Below are 15,132 nucleotides of genomic sequence, written 5' to 3' on the forward strand. Positions count from 1 at the left end.
ACAGTTGGATCTCATGGAGGCATTTCCTCAACTGAAGCTCCTTTCTCTGTGATAACTCCAGCTGTGTCAAGTTGACACAAAAATAGCCAGTACAACCGGCCTAAACATTATTTCCAAGTGGAAAAAAATAAACCTAGTTATCTATTCCCTAAGTACATGTGTGTCTTAAGATAGAGAAGGCAAGGTATCCATAGTCCCTATCTGCTCAGAGGTGGGGTAGCAGGTTTCTCTCTGAGTTCTAGGCCAGGAGCATCAGTAACCCATGTGAGATACCTGCATATCTGCAGCCCTGCCCCAGGGTGTCTGGATTTGAAATCACAGTAAGTGCTCTAAGATGTTTGGATGCAAACAAACTTAGAAGCGCTGGTCTACAGGATTCCACCTCCATTCTTCTCTCTGTTCCTTCCATCCTCATCGCTGATGTGTTCTGCGGTTTTGAGACCAATGAAATCTCATCTTGTCATTATTTCCTCCTCACAGAAAAACTCTGCTTTGAGTTGGACTATGAGCCAGGTAAGCCACCCTGCATTAGGATGTGGGGAATTTTTTAAAGTCCTGAGTACGGAAAACCATGTTTCTGAGTTCTGCAGAGTATGTTAAACATTCACACACATATTACATACATCCACATGACATGTAGCATACATACTTGTGTATATAAGCATATATACATACCTATATCAATAAATTCCACATTCAACCCCTGATAGAAAAACAGTGGTTTGTAGTGATATGGTAAGATTCTGCCCTTTTCATTACTTCCTAATAATGTAAATATTTGCACAGCATTTACGTTGTATTATACAATATAAGCAACCTAGAGATGATTTAGAGGGGAGACTGTGTGGTTGTGTGTGAAGGTGGCTGTGGTTGAAGGGGCTGTGTATGAGGAAGCTGTGTGGGAGGAGAGGTTATGTGAGGAGGCCATGTATGAGAGTTGCTGTGTATGATGGTAGTTGTATGTGAGGGATGCTCATTTAAAGGGATGCTGTATGTGGGAGAGGCTGTGTGTAAGGAAGGCTATGTGTGGAAGAAGGCGTGTGCAATGGCAGTTGTATGGAGGAAGGCTGTGTACAAGAGAGATTATGTAGGAGGGTATCAGAAGGGTTATGTGTGAGGTAGGCTGTTGTGAAGGGAGGCTGTTGGGGAGGGGATCATGTATGAAGAGGATGTAATGGGAAGCTGTGTGGGAGGGTAGCCATTTTCGATGTAGTGTGTGAAAGGGCGTTGTGTGCAGAGGCTGCATGAGGCTGACTTTGTGTGAGACAGAATATGTATGAGGACGCTGTGCTAAGAGGGGAGACTGTGTGTACAGATGTATGATTGGCTATGTAAGGAAGGCCTGTAAGAGGCTGATCATGGGTGAGGTTGGCTGGGACTTGGGGAAGAAAGTGTGAGAGTGTTTATGATGACACACAGATGTGAAAGTGGCTGTGTGTCGATATCAGTGTGCCCCTGTACAAAGACGCTGTACTTGAGGGGAAGCAACAGAGGTGGGAGGCCATGGGTAAGGCTATGTATGAAGAGGCAGTTTGTGAGGGTGCCCATGTGGGAGGCAGGTTGTGTGTTCACCAACAGGAGGCTTGAATGCTAGTCATGAGCTGTACAGTTTTCCAGAGGATGGTAGACCACGCAAGGGCAGCATACTCTTTGCAACTGGCTTTTCTGGCTTTAAAATGCACATGCATCCCCATGACATTCTTTTAGGATGCAGATTTTTAGTCTGCATGTCTAACCAGTTCCTTAGTGATACCCAATGCTCTGGAACACACAGCTGATTCAACACTAGCATCCAGGTATGGAAGTAAGATTTTTAGGCCATCCTAGTAGGTTGTAGCATTGACCTATTGACATATATGTTCCTTGTTTTATTTTATAGCTCATATCTCTCTAGACCCCCAGACTTCCCACCCCAAGCTCCTCCTCTCTGAAGACCACCGACGGGCTCGGTTCTCCTACAAATGGCAGAATTCACCAGATACCCCACAACGCTTTGATCGAGTCACCTGTGTCCTGGCCCAATGTGGTTTTACAGGGGGGAGACACACTTGGGTGGTGAATGTTGACTTGGCCCATGGAGGCAGCTGCACTGTAGGTGTGGTCAGAGAAGATGTACGACGGAAGGGAGAATTGAGGCTGAGACCAGAGGAGGGAATATGGGCAGTGAGGCTGGCTTGGGGCTTTGTCTCAGCTCTGGGTTCCTTCCCCACAAGGTTGGCCCTGGAGGAGCAACCCCGGAAGGTGCAGGTGTCTCTTGACTATGAGGTAGGCTGGATAACCTTCGTCAATGCTGTCACTCAGGAGCATATCTATACCTTCACTGCCTCCTTTACACAGAAGATCTTTCCCTTGTTTGGACTCTGGGGCAGAGGGTCCAGTTTTTCCCTGACCTGTCAGGAAGGTGCAGTTTCCCTCCTCTGAGTATGAGACTGGAATCAAGCACCCTTGGGAGCAGACCCTCGGCTGGGTCACCAAGCACAAAAGTGAATTTTTTAGACATTGTTTGGCATGTGTCAGTAAGGGACAAAGTGGTAGGACCTTTAGTTTCTTCATTGTTCAAGCCTTTTCCCCAGTGCCCATCAGATACTCGGGTATCTGGGACCTTGGCTGCTGCTGGCTGTTCTCACCATTGCCATCAATGGGCACAGACATAGATATACAAACAGTGCTGGATTTTAAGCCTCGAGACCTGGATTCCAGATGAAGCCCTGTAATCAACCAGCTGTGTGATTTCAAACAAAACTTTGCCTCTTCATTTTGTTTTCTTCCAAAGATATTAGCTAGTTTTTTCATATCTTCAAGAAACACTTTGGAGAAGTAGATATGATCAAAGTACACTATATACATTAATTAAATTCCAGAAGGATAAATAAAAATATTATTTGAAAAGGAAGCATCTTCTTTGTTCTACCATCATGTGCCATGCCTCTGACATGGCTTCTCAACACATCTTCTCACAAGACTTTCAGGGACACTGTGGGATCTCCCATGGGCTCTAGTCACCTCTGTGCCTGCTGATATCAGCCAATGTGCTGAGCTGCTGAGCCTACAGGGGGTACATGAGTGGCCAAAGCACCAGGTGGAGGTGGATGAGCTGGGCAAAGTGTCCACCCACCCAAGTTAAGAATAGGCCCATCATATTTCAAGGGTTGACCCAGGAAAACTCTATACCTTAGTCTTCAAAAACTCACATGGTCCCTGCAGGAAGGACTCCAAATATAAGAAGTTGGCACAAATTTCTGGTGGCTATCATGAAAGGCAGTGACAGTAACAGCAGCAGGGTCCTCTTGGATTATGTGAGGTCTGGGCCTCCCAGTGGCACCAACCTCCATTGCTACTTCTGGCTGTTGTACCAAATGGGACAAACCACTGAAGTGTGATAAACCCATTCTTACCAAGAGGTCTAATGATCACCATGGCAAGTTCAATGGCAGCCTTATATAAGAAATACCACCTGGGAGAACCCTGTTGGCTGGCACGGGTTACCAAGCAGAATGGATGACTACATGCACAAGTTGTACTAGCATCTTTCTGGGAAGTAGCAGTGTTGTGGACCCCATATTGTCAAGTTGTGCAAAACATGCCATTTTTCTTCCTCATGGGGAGGGCAAAGGGCTAGTATCATCTATAAGTGGTTTAACAAGGAGACACTCTGAGTCCAGAACTAGGCACAGTGCATCTTCAGAGATATGTTTTTAGAGTACTGTCCCCACTGAAACCAGGGTGAGCAAGACCCAGTGGTGTTGCTTGGTATGTTAGTGCTGTCTTTTCAGCGTCAAACAAAAAATAAAAGGCATTGGATACAGTAAAAAGGGGGCGGGGGAACTTTCAGAATCAAAAGTTCCTGGCAAGAAACAAAAGCAAAAATGTCTATCTTAGTAGTTACTTTTCTGTTGCAATAAGACACTAGGCCAGGACAGCTTATAAAGAAAGTTTATTTGGGGCTTACAGTTTCAGAGGCATAGAGTCTATAGCCATCATGGTAGAGAGCCTAGAGCAGGCAGGCAGGCGTGGTGTTGGAGCAACACCTGAGAGAATACATCTTGACCCACAAGCATGGGGTAGGAGGGGAGCTAACTGGTGTGAGCTCTTTGAAACCTCAAAACCAACCCTCAGTGACACACATCCTCGAACAAAGACACACCTAATCCTTTCCAAACAGTCTCACCAGCTGGGACCCAAGCACACATGAGCCTATGGGGGCCATTCTCATTGAAACCACCACATCATCCTATTCTGCAGTGGATTTGGATAAAAACTGGTAACTCCTTGAGAAGACACTGTAGGACTGCCAAGACGGCTCTGTTAGGATCCACATACATCGGCATGACTCACTATTTATGTTGAATTATGGTCAGCCATCAAACCTACCCAATAGAATGGAAAGTTTTTATTTTAACTTCTAAAGTGTGGTCATGTTTAAATTAGGAATCTTATTTGCTTTTATCTGTAACACAATGGCTAGCTAGTTGGTTGGGTAATACAATATATAGAACCTTTCAGTAAAAGAAAGAAACATTTTCCCCCTGTGCTAGCTATGTACAAACCGTGGTAGCTGTTGGTAATCTGATTCAGAAAAGGAGCACTGGGAAGACAATGAAGTAAAATGTGGTGGCTGCTGTGGGAGGAACTTGCTTGGCCATAATGGCTGCTCAGAGGAGGGGGTGCTGCAGAGGAGGGACTGTCTCCAGAGTGTTCAATATTTCCTACAAAATATATATCTAAAACATAATGGCATGTACAAGGGTCTATATAATGCCAAAATATACTCACAGCCCCCAAGCCCCATGTTCCACTAAAATGGACTGTATTTTCCTGTTTCTTTGTACTGGTTTTACTTGAGTGTTTAAAATGACTGTGAACCTCTAAAGTATGTATATATGAAGTTCTCTTCCTGTTATAAAAATTCATGCCCTTTATTGTCCTTACAGAGAGTAGATCTCTGTGCGATCTATTATCATCTTCCACTTTTGCTTTTTTTTATGTGTGTGTGCTTTGTGTATGTGTATGCATGGTTATATGCATGGCTACACATGTGCATATGGGGGAGGGGGGCTGAGGTCGATGTCAGATATCTCCTTCAATCACTCTCCACTAAGTGTCTCTTCCCAAACCTCGAGCTCACCCTTGCTGGACCTGGAGCTCACAACCAGTTCTGGTTAGTCTAGATAGCTAGTTGGTTTGGGGGTTCTCCTGACTTTTCCCTGCAAGTGCTGAGATTACAAGCAGCTGCTTAGCTTTTACTTATATTCTGGGGATCCAAACTCCAGTCTTCATGCTTACCCAGCAAGCATCTTACTTATGGAGTCATCTCCCTAATCTTCAGTATGCCCTGTTTAACATGAAGGAAACAGCTGTGTGTGTTACATGTATGCACTGTCTGTAGGTCAAAGCAGGAAGAGTGGGAATTCAAGGTCAACCTCTGTTACACAGTGAAACAGCAAATTTGATGCTAGTCTGAGCTACATCAATCCCTGTTGAAAAGGAGAGGAAAGAGAAAGTGTGTGTGTGTGTGTGTCACACAGTCATGCACACATACATGGTGGGATGAATGAGGAAGAGGAAGAAGAGGAGGACAGAACTGAGGCTTGGTGAAATTAGGTTATTTGCATGTCCAAAATCATACTGCCAGACTTTATAATCCATGCCTGACATCTGAGCTCTTAAACACTATTGTAAACTGTCTTGTTTGGAACCTGGTGGTTGAGTGACCCTGGTGAGCATGGTGACTATGCTCACTACAAGTGACAGCAATTTTGAAAGACAATTTGTATTTTTTTCCTTTCCTTTCTTTCTTTCTTTCTTTCTTTCTTTCTTTCTTTCTTTCTTTCTTTCTTTCTTTCTCTCTCTCTCTCTCTCTCTCTCTCCCTTCCNTCCTTCCTTCCTTCCTTCCTTCCTTCCTTCCTTCCTTCCTTCCTTTCTTTCTTTCTTTCTTTCTTTCTTTCTTTCTTTCTTTCTTTCTTTCTTTCTTTTGTTCTTTCCATCTTTTTTTTTTCCTTTTGGTTTTTCAAGATAAGAGTTTCTCTGTGTAACCCTGACAGCCCTGGAACTCACTATGTAGACCAGGCTGGCCTAGAAGATGGAGATCTGCTTGCCTCTACCTCTCGAATTAAAAGATTTGTTGACTTTTATTTTATGTGCATGTGATGCGCATGCCTACTGGTATCTATCTGTGGAGACCCAAAGAAGGTGTTATCTCTTGGAATTGGAGTTTCAGACAAGTGTGAGCCACTATGAGGGTGCTGGCAATTGAACCCTGGGCTTCTGGAAGGGCAACCGGTGCTCTGAAACGGCCAAGCTGTCTCTCTATTCCCTAAGTTGTATTTCTTAAATTGAGAAGTAGAACTGCCAGAGCGGGAAGATACTCTTCCAATCTGTCAGTGTATGTTCCTCCCTAGATAGCCTGAAGCTTACTCCCTTTTGAAAGATTTGATGACTTCCCAGTAAGGTGACTGATACACCTCCAGACTCCATTTGCTTCCCCGGGAAGAGCTACGGTCTGTCTAAAGGCTCCAGGCTTAGGCTCCCAATTGCTTTCTACCAGACCCCAGAGAAGTGTTACACACTTTGCCTGACATCCACAGGTTAACTCCTGATTTTTCTCTACTTACCTTGTAAAAGGTAATTCTGCCACAAAGAAAAGAGGCCCATCCCAGTTGGTTTAAATAATAGGGAAGTTTATTATAAAAACAGATGCAGAAGTAAGAGAAAATAGTTTTTACAATTTTCCAGGCCTTATGGAAACTATGGGCAGGGACAGGGTGGTTAGTGGGGGCATTTTCAGCTCCCAGAAGTATCTGTTTCCAACTTTGTGGTGTTGGAAGGGTTTACTGCAACTGTAAAGCCCAGGTTCCCTGATTCTTGTCACTCAGAAGATGGAGGCTGCTCTAGGAAACTAGGAGCTGCCCACATATCTTTCCCCTCAGCGTCCCCAACTTTAGCAAAAAGAGTCTCTTGAATGCGTCTATTAGCAAGAACGAGTCTATGGCCACTACAGTTGACCTTCGTCACTTCTGCTATATTCCTTTGATGACAAGCAAGTCACCGATGGCACTCATTCTCCAGAGAACAAAGTGAGAACTGTGGAAATCACCCTCAAGTCTGCATGCCACAGTCATAATGAATGGACAATGTGGGCTGTACAAACAGGAGGTTCTATCAGAGTCAGAAGAACCTATTACCCAATAAACCTGCCAAGCTCCATAAGCTGAGGCGGGCTCACTCTGCTGTATCATCCAGATGTTTTGATGCCCACGAGACCATGGGCAGTAGGTGCAATCATCAGCACACAGTTATATGAAGATCTGAAATGTCTGGCCACAACAGTGGGAGCCACAAGCTCAAGTCTGGCTTAGGAAGGAGACTATGTCCCAGCATCAGAAGCTAGATCATCAGATGGGAGCTGTGAGGATGAGAATATACCAGGAGGACTAACTGAGCTTTGGACCAGCTGGAGTAACACGAGAGAGAAGTCCTTCTAATTTCTGTGGTGCGCTCCTAAAGACAAAGAAATCATTCATTAATTCATACGTATTCTACTGAATCTTCCCCTGGCCATGTAGTATGATGGTATCAAGTATATCTCCTTGACTTTTTAAATTTAGCCCATATACATATCTATGTTATGTGGTCTGCATGTGTCTTCATATGTGGGACAGAGGGGAAGGGGCTTATACCTGTCCAGTAAGTCACTGGCATCCTGGGAAAGAAAAGGTGACAGTCAGTTTCTATGTTCTTGCCACTGAATACCCTCCCTGGTTCATGCTTGAGGGCCGCTTTGCATGCTGCCATGAGAGCCAAAGCACAGCACTCCACCTCACTCTGTTGTGTCATGGTGTAGCCCTGTACAATATACCCACCCCACACTCAACACACAAACACACACACACATGCACACACACTTGTGCTCAAGAGAGCATGCATGTGCATGTACACACAGACTACATGCACACACACATTTTTGCACACTCACTCGTGTGCTCTCATGTACACACACACACACACCACATACACATGCATGCACACACACTGAAACCACCACACATACCAGGAGTACCTCCCCTTACACCTCCCAGAAGGGACCTGCAGGAAGCCTGTTTACTATTCAAAGAATCCCTCTCTGAATTTGGGGGTGTCTTAGGAAGTACACCTTCAGGGTGCTGGCATCCAGATCCTTGGCCATCCTTTCCAGGCCAGAAACCAGGATGCTGAGCTGTGTTACTGCCTCAGAGAAGCTAAAGATCTTGGCCACCTCTTCTGGTAAGTCCTCTTGGTCCAGCCAATGCCAAGGGAGAGCCTTCAGTTGTTCCTTGCTTTGGTCTTGGTTCTGCAGGTCAGTTCTTAGGCTGTGACACTCACAATCCACCTGAAAGCACAGAAGAGGAGCTACCCTGAGATTCAATAATAGAGGGCTCTCTCCTGTCTCTCTAAGCACTGAATAGCTAGGTGGGAATATTGTTCTCCCCTCCTCTTCCTACACAGCCTTGCCTCACCAGCCATTGTATTTCAGGAGCTCTTCATAAAGCTCCTCCCACTTCCCACTCACAGTTCTGAGCACATCTGCAGATATTGGGTCCTGCCACAGTGGAACACACACACACACACACACACACACACACACACACACACACACCACTCAGCTATGCTCTTTTGATGTCTGCCTTCAGCCCTGTAAGTAAGGAAAGAGCTCACCCAAGTGAGCGAGGGGGATAGAAGAGTGATTGCCAAAGACAGATTGGAGTTTCGTGACTTTTGTAAAATTTTGAACTATCTATTTTGATTCTCACTGAGTACCAGGGAGAATAGGTGTTTTTCTTTAAGAAAAAAATTAATGCATGGAGGTCAGAAGGCTTCGCATTCTGTTCACTAATCAATCTCAAAACCAAGCCCCAAACCAAGGTTTTCAGCCTGCATGATCACAATTCCACAACTGTGGCTGCTCTGAAGACAGTTGTCCACAACAAGGGAGAGGCCCTTCAGAACTCAGACACCCACCTGCAGAGCCTGCAGCATCTTCTTTTCCTGAGCCTTAAGCTGTTGAAGGTCCCCAAGGTCCTTCCTGAGCTTCCTGCTTCTCCGATTGAGTCTTTCCTAGAGACAGACACAGGTGGAGGATGAGGCAGTATCCACAGGGGAATCCTCCACAGAGCACAATGGGCCCTTGGGTGAAAGTGTGAATTAATACCAAAACCAGGTCTGGTGCTATTCACCTTTAATTCCAGCACTTGGGAAGCAGAGGCAGCTATACTGAGTTTGAGACCAGCCTGGCTTTCACAGCCAGTTCCAGGTCAGCCAGGTTTATGTAGAGAGACCCTGTTTCAAAAAAACAAAACCAAGCCATTTCTGGGGATTGGCTCAGCACTTAAGAGCGCTTACTGGTCTTCAGGAGACCTGAGTTCAGTTCCCAATACCCACACTGGACAGCTCACAACTGCCTGTAACTTCAGTTTTAGGGAACTTCCAAGGACACATACACATCATACACATGTACACACAAACAATATTTTTTTTAGAGAAAGCAAATATAAATAATGTCAATAACTCTAAATGCATGAAACAAGATGGGGGCATCATTTACCATGTTTAAAATAAGTAAGAGAGTTCCAGTTTTATAAACATATTTAAAGATGTTTTAATTTTTAATTATGTGTATGAGTATGTGTCTGTATGTGAATATGTGCATGTGTATGGGTACCCAAGGAGCCTAGAAAAGCACTAGCACAAGATCTCATGAAGATAGAATTACATACAGGTGGTTCTGAGCCACCTGGTGTGGGTGCTGGGAACCAAACTTAGGTCTTCTGAGAGAGCAACACTCCCTCTTAACTACTTAGCCTCTAACTCCTGCAAATGCACCCTCTCTGTGTGTCTCTGTCTCTCTCTCTGTTCTGTCTGTCTCTGTGTCTCTCTGTCTCTGTCTCTGTCTCTCTGTTCTGTCTGTCTCTGTGTCTCTGTGTCTCTCTCTGTGTCTCTGTGTGTGTGTGTGTGTGTATGTTGTTGTTGTAGAGACAGGGTTTCACTGTGTAGCTCAATTTGGTTTGGGATTCGGATATCAGCCTGCCTCTGCCTCCAAGTGCTGGGGCTTAAAGGTTTGCACCACCACACCTGGCTCCAGACCATGACTTTGTATGCTAATGTGGAAAAAAAGTAATTAAAGAAATTTTAAACAAACCCTGATTAATAAATTCTCCAAGTGAAACAGGATTTCTCTGGACTTGGATTCTGCATCTGCTCCCCCACACCCCATCTTTGTCCTGGTGCATGTCTCAGCTGTAATGTCACTTCCGGACAGGCCTTGGTTGATCACTCTAGGAAGGGCCACCCATTATTCTCCTTCTTAGATCGCAAACACTTGTAGTTCTGTTTCTTGCCTGCCTTTCTGATAAGTGCAGTTGGCCTTGTTTACGTACGTGCAGCAGACACTCACTGTCTTCCTTATAAGAACAAATGTTCATATTTATTTTTCTACACTTCCTGTTACTACTTAAGTACGGACTTGAAGTCCTGAATCACCTTTGCATTTCCTCCCAATGCCTGGCGTGACATCTTACAGACAGCACAGACCCGAGTTAATCATTCAAGGATGGAAGAGCCCTGTCTTTGCACACCTGACTCATGGGTAGCCCTACCCCTCTACTGTAGACTTAGTAGACACAGTAGAACATGGTTCTTTCAGCTTTCTGAATCATCCTGTACATTCGGTTTCGATTTAGACTGCCCCGTCTGTTGTTCCACATGGTGACGACTTTCTTTAAAAGCCAACTATCTGAGAGATTTTGGAAATTTACCCTTCAGGGCTGAGGAAGAAGTTCAGTGATAGAACATTTATCTGGCATGTGTGGGGCCCTGGGTTCAAACCACAACTCCACAAAGAAAAAGGGCAAAAAAGATAAAAGAATATCTAGCCTTCACTATTGGGTAGAAAGACCTGACAGGGAAGTATGCACAGGGCAGACAAGGAAGGGTCAGCTTTGGCTTCCACCATGACGCCCCTGAAGCTTCAGGTTGGGTATCTGCTTGACAACAGCCCTTCTTATTCTCAGGAATTGATATGCCGATCAGGTGAGAACAGAAGTTAAATGGAAGCCAAATATTGATAGCCGCTTGCTCAGAACTTCTGAAGCAGAGGGAGTTAGAGAGTGGGCCCTAGAGGTGAGGATGCAACCACAATGTGTAGACAGCAGGATGATGGGATGGGTGAGGCCACTCCACGGGAGACGCTGAATGACTAGAACCCATTTTAAGGATATGACATCATAAGGAAATGTCAGAACCATTCACCTTTAACATCCCCAGATGACGCAGGTTTCTCTAGCAGATTAGCAGGTGTACAACGTATACCTTTGACTCATTGATCTTCTGAGTCAAGAGAAATACCAGTGCTGAGGAAGAGGTATAGCATGTGTGAGGAGGCCTTGTGTTCAAACCCTAGAACTATTTTTGTTTTTTTTTACAATTAGTTTTGAAAAGAGTAGAAGCAAAAAGAGAGAACTAAGGTTTGGAAAGAAAAAGACGAAGTCTAGCAAGAAGCTCTGGGCAGAGCCAAATGGTAGAAAAAGAAAAGCTGTGGTAACATCTGTAATTCCAAACCCAGCAGACTAACGCAGGAGGATTGCCATCAGTTATAGATGAACTGGGACTACAGATTAAGGTTCTGTCCTGAGGAATGCAAACAAACAATGGGTCTGGAGAGATGACTCAGTAGTTAAGAGCACTGACTGCTCCTGGAGAGAACCTGGAACCCAGATAGCAGCCTATAACTTCCTGTAACTCTAGTTCCAAGGGATCTGATGATCTTTTCTGGCTTCCTCATATACCAGGTATGCATGTGGTGCACATGCAGGCAAAACACATGTGTACATATAATAAAAATAAATTAAATTGTACAAAGTGAAAAAAAACCTGTCTATATTACAAATGCGCAGTTCTTCGAACTGTTTGACATGGTGAATCTGCTGACATATGCCTGTAATCTAGCTACTCTGGAGGCTATAGCACAGAGATACAAAGTAAGATTCTGTCTCAAAATAAAAATTAAAAAAGAAGACTGTATATTTAGCTTACCTTGCATGTATGTACAAGGCCCTAGGTTCAATCTTTACCCTTAGTACTGTGAGAGGAACAGGAGGAGGAGGAGGAAGGGGGAAGGGAATGAAGAAAGGAAGGAGGAGGAAGATGAAAAGGAGGAAGAGGAAGGGGGTTGGCATACAGGCAGGATACAAAGAACAATGGGACAGGGCAAGAGCTACATGGGACATTCAATAAATGGTGGTGGGACAGTTTGCTATAATTTGGAAAAGGTAAAGTTAGATTTCTAGCTTATACTTCCACCAAAATATCATAGCTATTTTAACGTCTCCAAAAAACACGCTAAAATGTATTCATCATGTCATCCTGTGTAACCTAAAAACCATAGACTGTGAATAACTAGTTTTCTAACTTTTGATCTATTCATAGGGTTGGACAGAGACATTCAGGAGCTCTGGATGCATTAATGGGAAAAATGGGGAAATGTCCAAAACATCAAAAAGATAGAGGAAAAGACAGAGGGCGCTGGAAAGATGGCTCAGTGGGTAAGGGCACTTGCCACCAAGTCTCATAATCTGAGCCCAGTCTTCACAACCCACATAGTAAAAGGAGAGAACTGACTTCACAAAGTTATCCTCTGGCCTCCACATGCAAGCCACAGCACATCCTTACCAACACAGCATGTAGACACACAATAATTCATTGTTGTTTTATCTTTTGAAGTACCGAGGATTGAACCCACAGCTTCATCTATGTCAAGCAGGCGCTCTACCTCTGAGCTACATCCCTAGTGTATGTCTTTCTGATTCTGTCCCTCTCTCTTGTGAATGAGTGCGTGAGTGTGAGTGTGTGTATGTGTGTGTGTACGCGCGCGCGAGTGTATTTTTAAAAAGACTATTCAAACACACTGATATATTTTAGAAGAACAGATCAAAAGAAATCTAATGCTGATTATCTCTGAAGACTGTGAATGGGTAAAGACAAGGGAAAAGATTCATTATTATTTTCTTACATTTATTTACTTGGAAGTGGGCACACATGGTGGAACTTATGTGGAAGTTAGTGGCAGTTAATACGAACCATTTCTATCCTTCTACCATATGAGTCCCAGAGATCAAACTCAGGGAAGAAAGCTTGGTGACACACTCCTTTACCCTCAGTGCTCTCATATCTCACAGGTAAGAGTTTTAGTTTTGATAGTTTATCATTTGGTATCAACTGGATTTACTACCAAAAGCGTGAATCGTTTTTTTTAGAAAAAATAAATAAATAAAACAAGAAACAACAGTAGTGTTCAGGAAAGGAAGGAAAGGGGGGGGAATAGGGCATCGTGTACAAGTTTTCAGATTTCAAATCTTTACAAGATAACAGCACAGATAAAACTTGATGACATGTCTAGACTAGCTTCTAGGACCATCCACCAGGGAACCCATATAATCTTAGTCAAGAAGTGGTTCTCATTTCTAGTACAACATCTCATTAACTAGTACATTATGTAATGCACAGCATCTCATTAGCTAGTACATATCCAGCACAGCACCTCATGAACTAATACATTATCTAGTACAGCAAGAGTAAACACAGTGGCCCATACTTCCTGGGTCTTCACCGTCATAGTAGCAGGATCACCTACATGGATACATGGAGACCTGGAAACCCTGATAGTAGCAGAGAGGCACACAGAAAAGCAAAGACCAAGGCCCCAAGTTGGATGACCAGAAAAGTCAAAGGAGAGTGTCAGTTACCAAGCCTCTGTGAGGATCTGAACTTAGGAAGAGTCCAATGGGGTGACACAACCTTACCTTGTAGTGGCTGATGGCATTTTCAATGGAGAGTTCAGTATGGGACTGGTGTTCAGGGGATTGGAGGCATTCCTCACACAAGAGATGTCCGCTAGCCTCACAGAACCTGCACACCCTCTTCTGGTGGGTGTGGCAGATGTAATTGTCTCCAAGGACCCCCTCGGAACATGGCTTCCTGCAGACTGGGCAGCTGAGAATCCCAGAGACTGAAGCCTTATCCATGTGCTGGGTCAGGCACATGCGGCAGAAGAGATGTCTGCAGTCGGTGCTCACAGCCTCCTTCAGGGGATCCAGGCAGATAGGACAAATGTCCTGGTTGTCCTTGTTAAGAGAGCCCATGGTCCCACCTCACTAGTATCCCCACTGGGTCTTTTGAAGGCCAGAGAGTCCCATGTGAAAGGGCTCGGTAGAAGTTGATCTGAAGCAAGATAAAGTGGACTGGGGCCTGGACTTAAGGCCACTGTCCACTATCAGAGAGTCCAGAGTCTGGACTATAAGAGACACAATCCTGCAGGGATTAAAAAAAAAAAAAAAAACTCAGTATTTGCTAAACTTGAAACTATTTCTTATACAATTCTTCCACACACCTGGAGGAAGCAGGAGTTCCAAACCCCAATTCTGTTTTGAGAGTTTTCTGTGCAATCGTTTTACAGTTTAAAGCTAAATTTTAGGCCACCTTGTTATGGTCATGGCCAGAAGTAAACTATCAACGACAAGCTGACAGTCTCTACTGTGTGGCTGGCAGGGAGAATTCAGCCAGAACTTTATGTGTCCCCTCTGGGGCTGGTTCCCTACAGGGCTCACTGCTACTGTTTGATACCACCAACCTCTTAAGGTGGAACCTTGTCAGTGACCCTTTATTAACCATCAAGTTATCCAAGAGTGCAATGATGTCATGTTGAAAGAGAAAGAGAACAGGAGAGAGGGGGGAGGGAGGGAGAAAGAGAGAGGGAGGGAGAAAGAGAGAGAGAGAGAGAGAGAAAGAGAGAGAGAATGACTACTTTGTCCTTTCCTTTCAAACAACTTCCAAGGATGACCTAAAGAAGGAAGTTCCTCCTCCTCCCCCTCTTCCTCTTCCTCTTCCTCCTCCTCCTCTTCCTTACCCCACTTCTTGTTTGAGCACCCTCCCCAAAATAACTCTCTTACTACCCTACCTCAAATCTCTCCTTTTCAATTTCATTTTCTTGGTCTCCAGACCTAGGGAGAAGACCAGCAGGTGAGCCGGTTCTTCTTGAATTATGCCAGTTATATGCACTCACATGCCTGTGAAACTAGGGAGAAGGTGAAGAGATTCTTCCTGCTT

At 44.5% G+C, this 15,132-nt stretch overlaps 2 protein-coding genes and 1 pseudogene across 3 annotated transcripts in view; 2 read left to right on the forward strand and 1 right to left on the reverse strand.

The window, feature by feature from the left end:
* The window catches only part of Trim10 (tripartite motif containing 10), a 10,568-nt gene extending 7,679 nt beyond the window's left edge, over window positions 1-2,889 (forward strand). The window contains exons 6-7 of the mRNA XM_021149175.1: window positions 481-513; window positions 1,880-2,889. Coding sequence (XP_021004834.1) covers window positions 481-513; window positions 1,880-2,421 — 575 coding nt within the window. The 3' untranslated portion in view covers window positions 2,422-2,889. The remainder of the gene's footprint in view (window positions 1-480; window positions 514-1,879) is intronic.
* LOC110312227 lies at window positions 2,701-3,542 on the forward strand (annotated as a pseudogene).
* Window positions 3,543-6,658: 3,116 nt separating this feature from the next.
* Trim40 (tripartite motif containing 40) lies at window positions 6,659-15,132 on the reverse strand. 2 transcript variants are annotated; one of them, XM_021149191.1, is made up of 6 exons: window positions 14,984-15,132; window positions 13,830-14,684; window positions 8,995-9,090; window positions 8,252-8,365; window positions 7,677-7,699; window positions 6,659-7,497 (listed from the first exon to the last, which is right to left on the reverse strand). In XM_021149191.1, exons 2-6 carry the CDS (start codon window positions 14,166-14,168, stop codon window positions 7,431-7,433), a joined length of 639 nt encoding a protein of 212 aa, XP_021004850.1. In that variant the 5' UTR covers window positions 14,169-14,684; window positions 14,984-15,132; the 3' UTR covers window positions 6,659-7,430. The 2 variants fall into 2 exon arrangements, with proteins under 2 accessions (XP_021004850.1, XP_021004848.1); XM_021149189.1 differs by having other exon boundaries at window positions 8,150-8,365.

Source organism: Mus caroli, chromosome 17, assembly GCF_900094665.2.
Source record: "Mus caroli chromosome 17, CAROLI_EIJ_v1.1, whole genome shotgun sequence".
NCBI lineage: Eukaryota > Metazoa > Chordata > Mammalia > Rodentia > Muridae > Mus > Mus caroli.

Coding starts and splice junctions, on each gene's coding strand:
- Trim40 (XM_021149189.1), bottom strand. CDS start 14,168: ATGGGCTCTCTTAACAAGGACAACCAGGACATTTGTCCTATCTGCCTG. Junction 7,700..8,149: donor TGGATGCCAGCACCCTGAAG/GTGTACTTCCTA, acceptor TTTCTTTCCCAG/GATGCCAGTGACTTACTGGA. Junction 7,498..7,676: donor GCCAGTGACTTACTGGACAG/GTATAAGCCCCT, acceptor CTTTGTCTTTAG/GAGCGCACCACAGAAATTAG.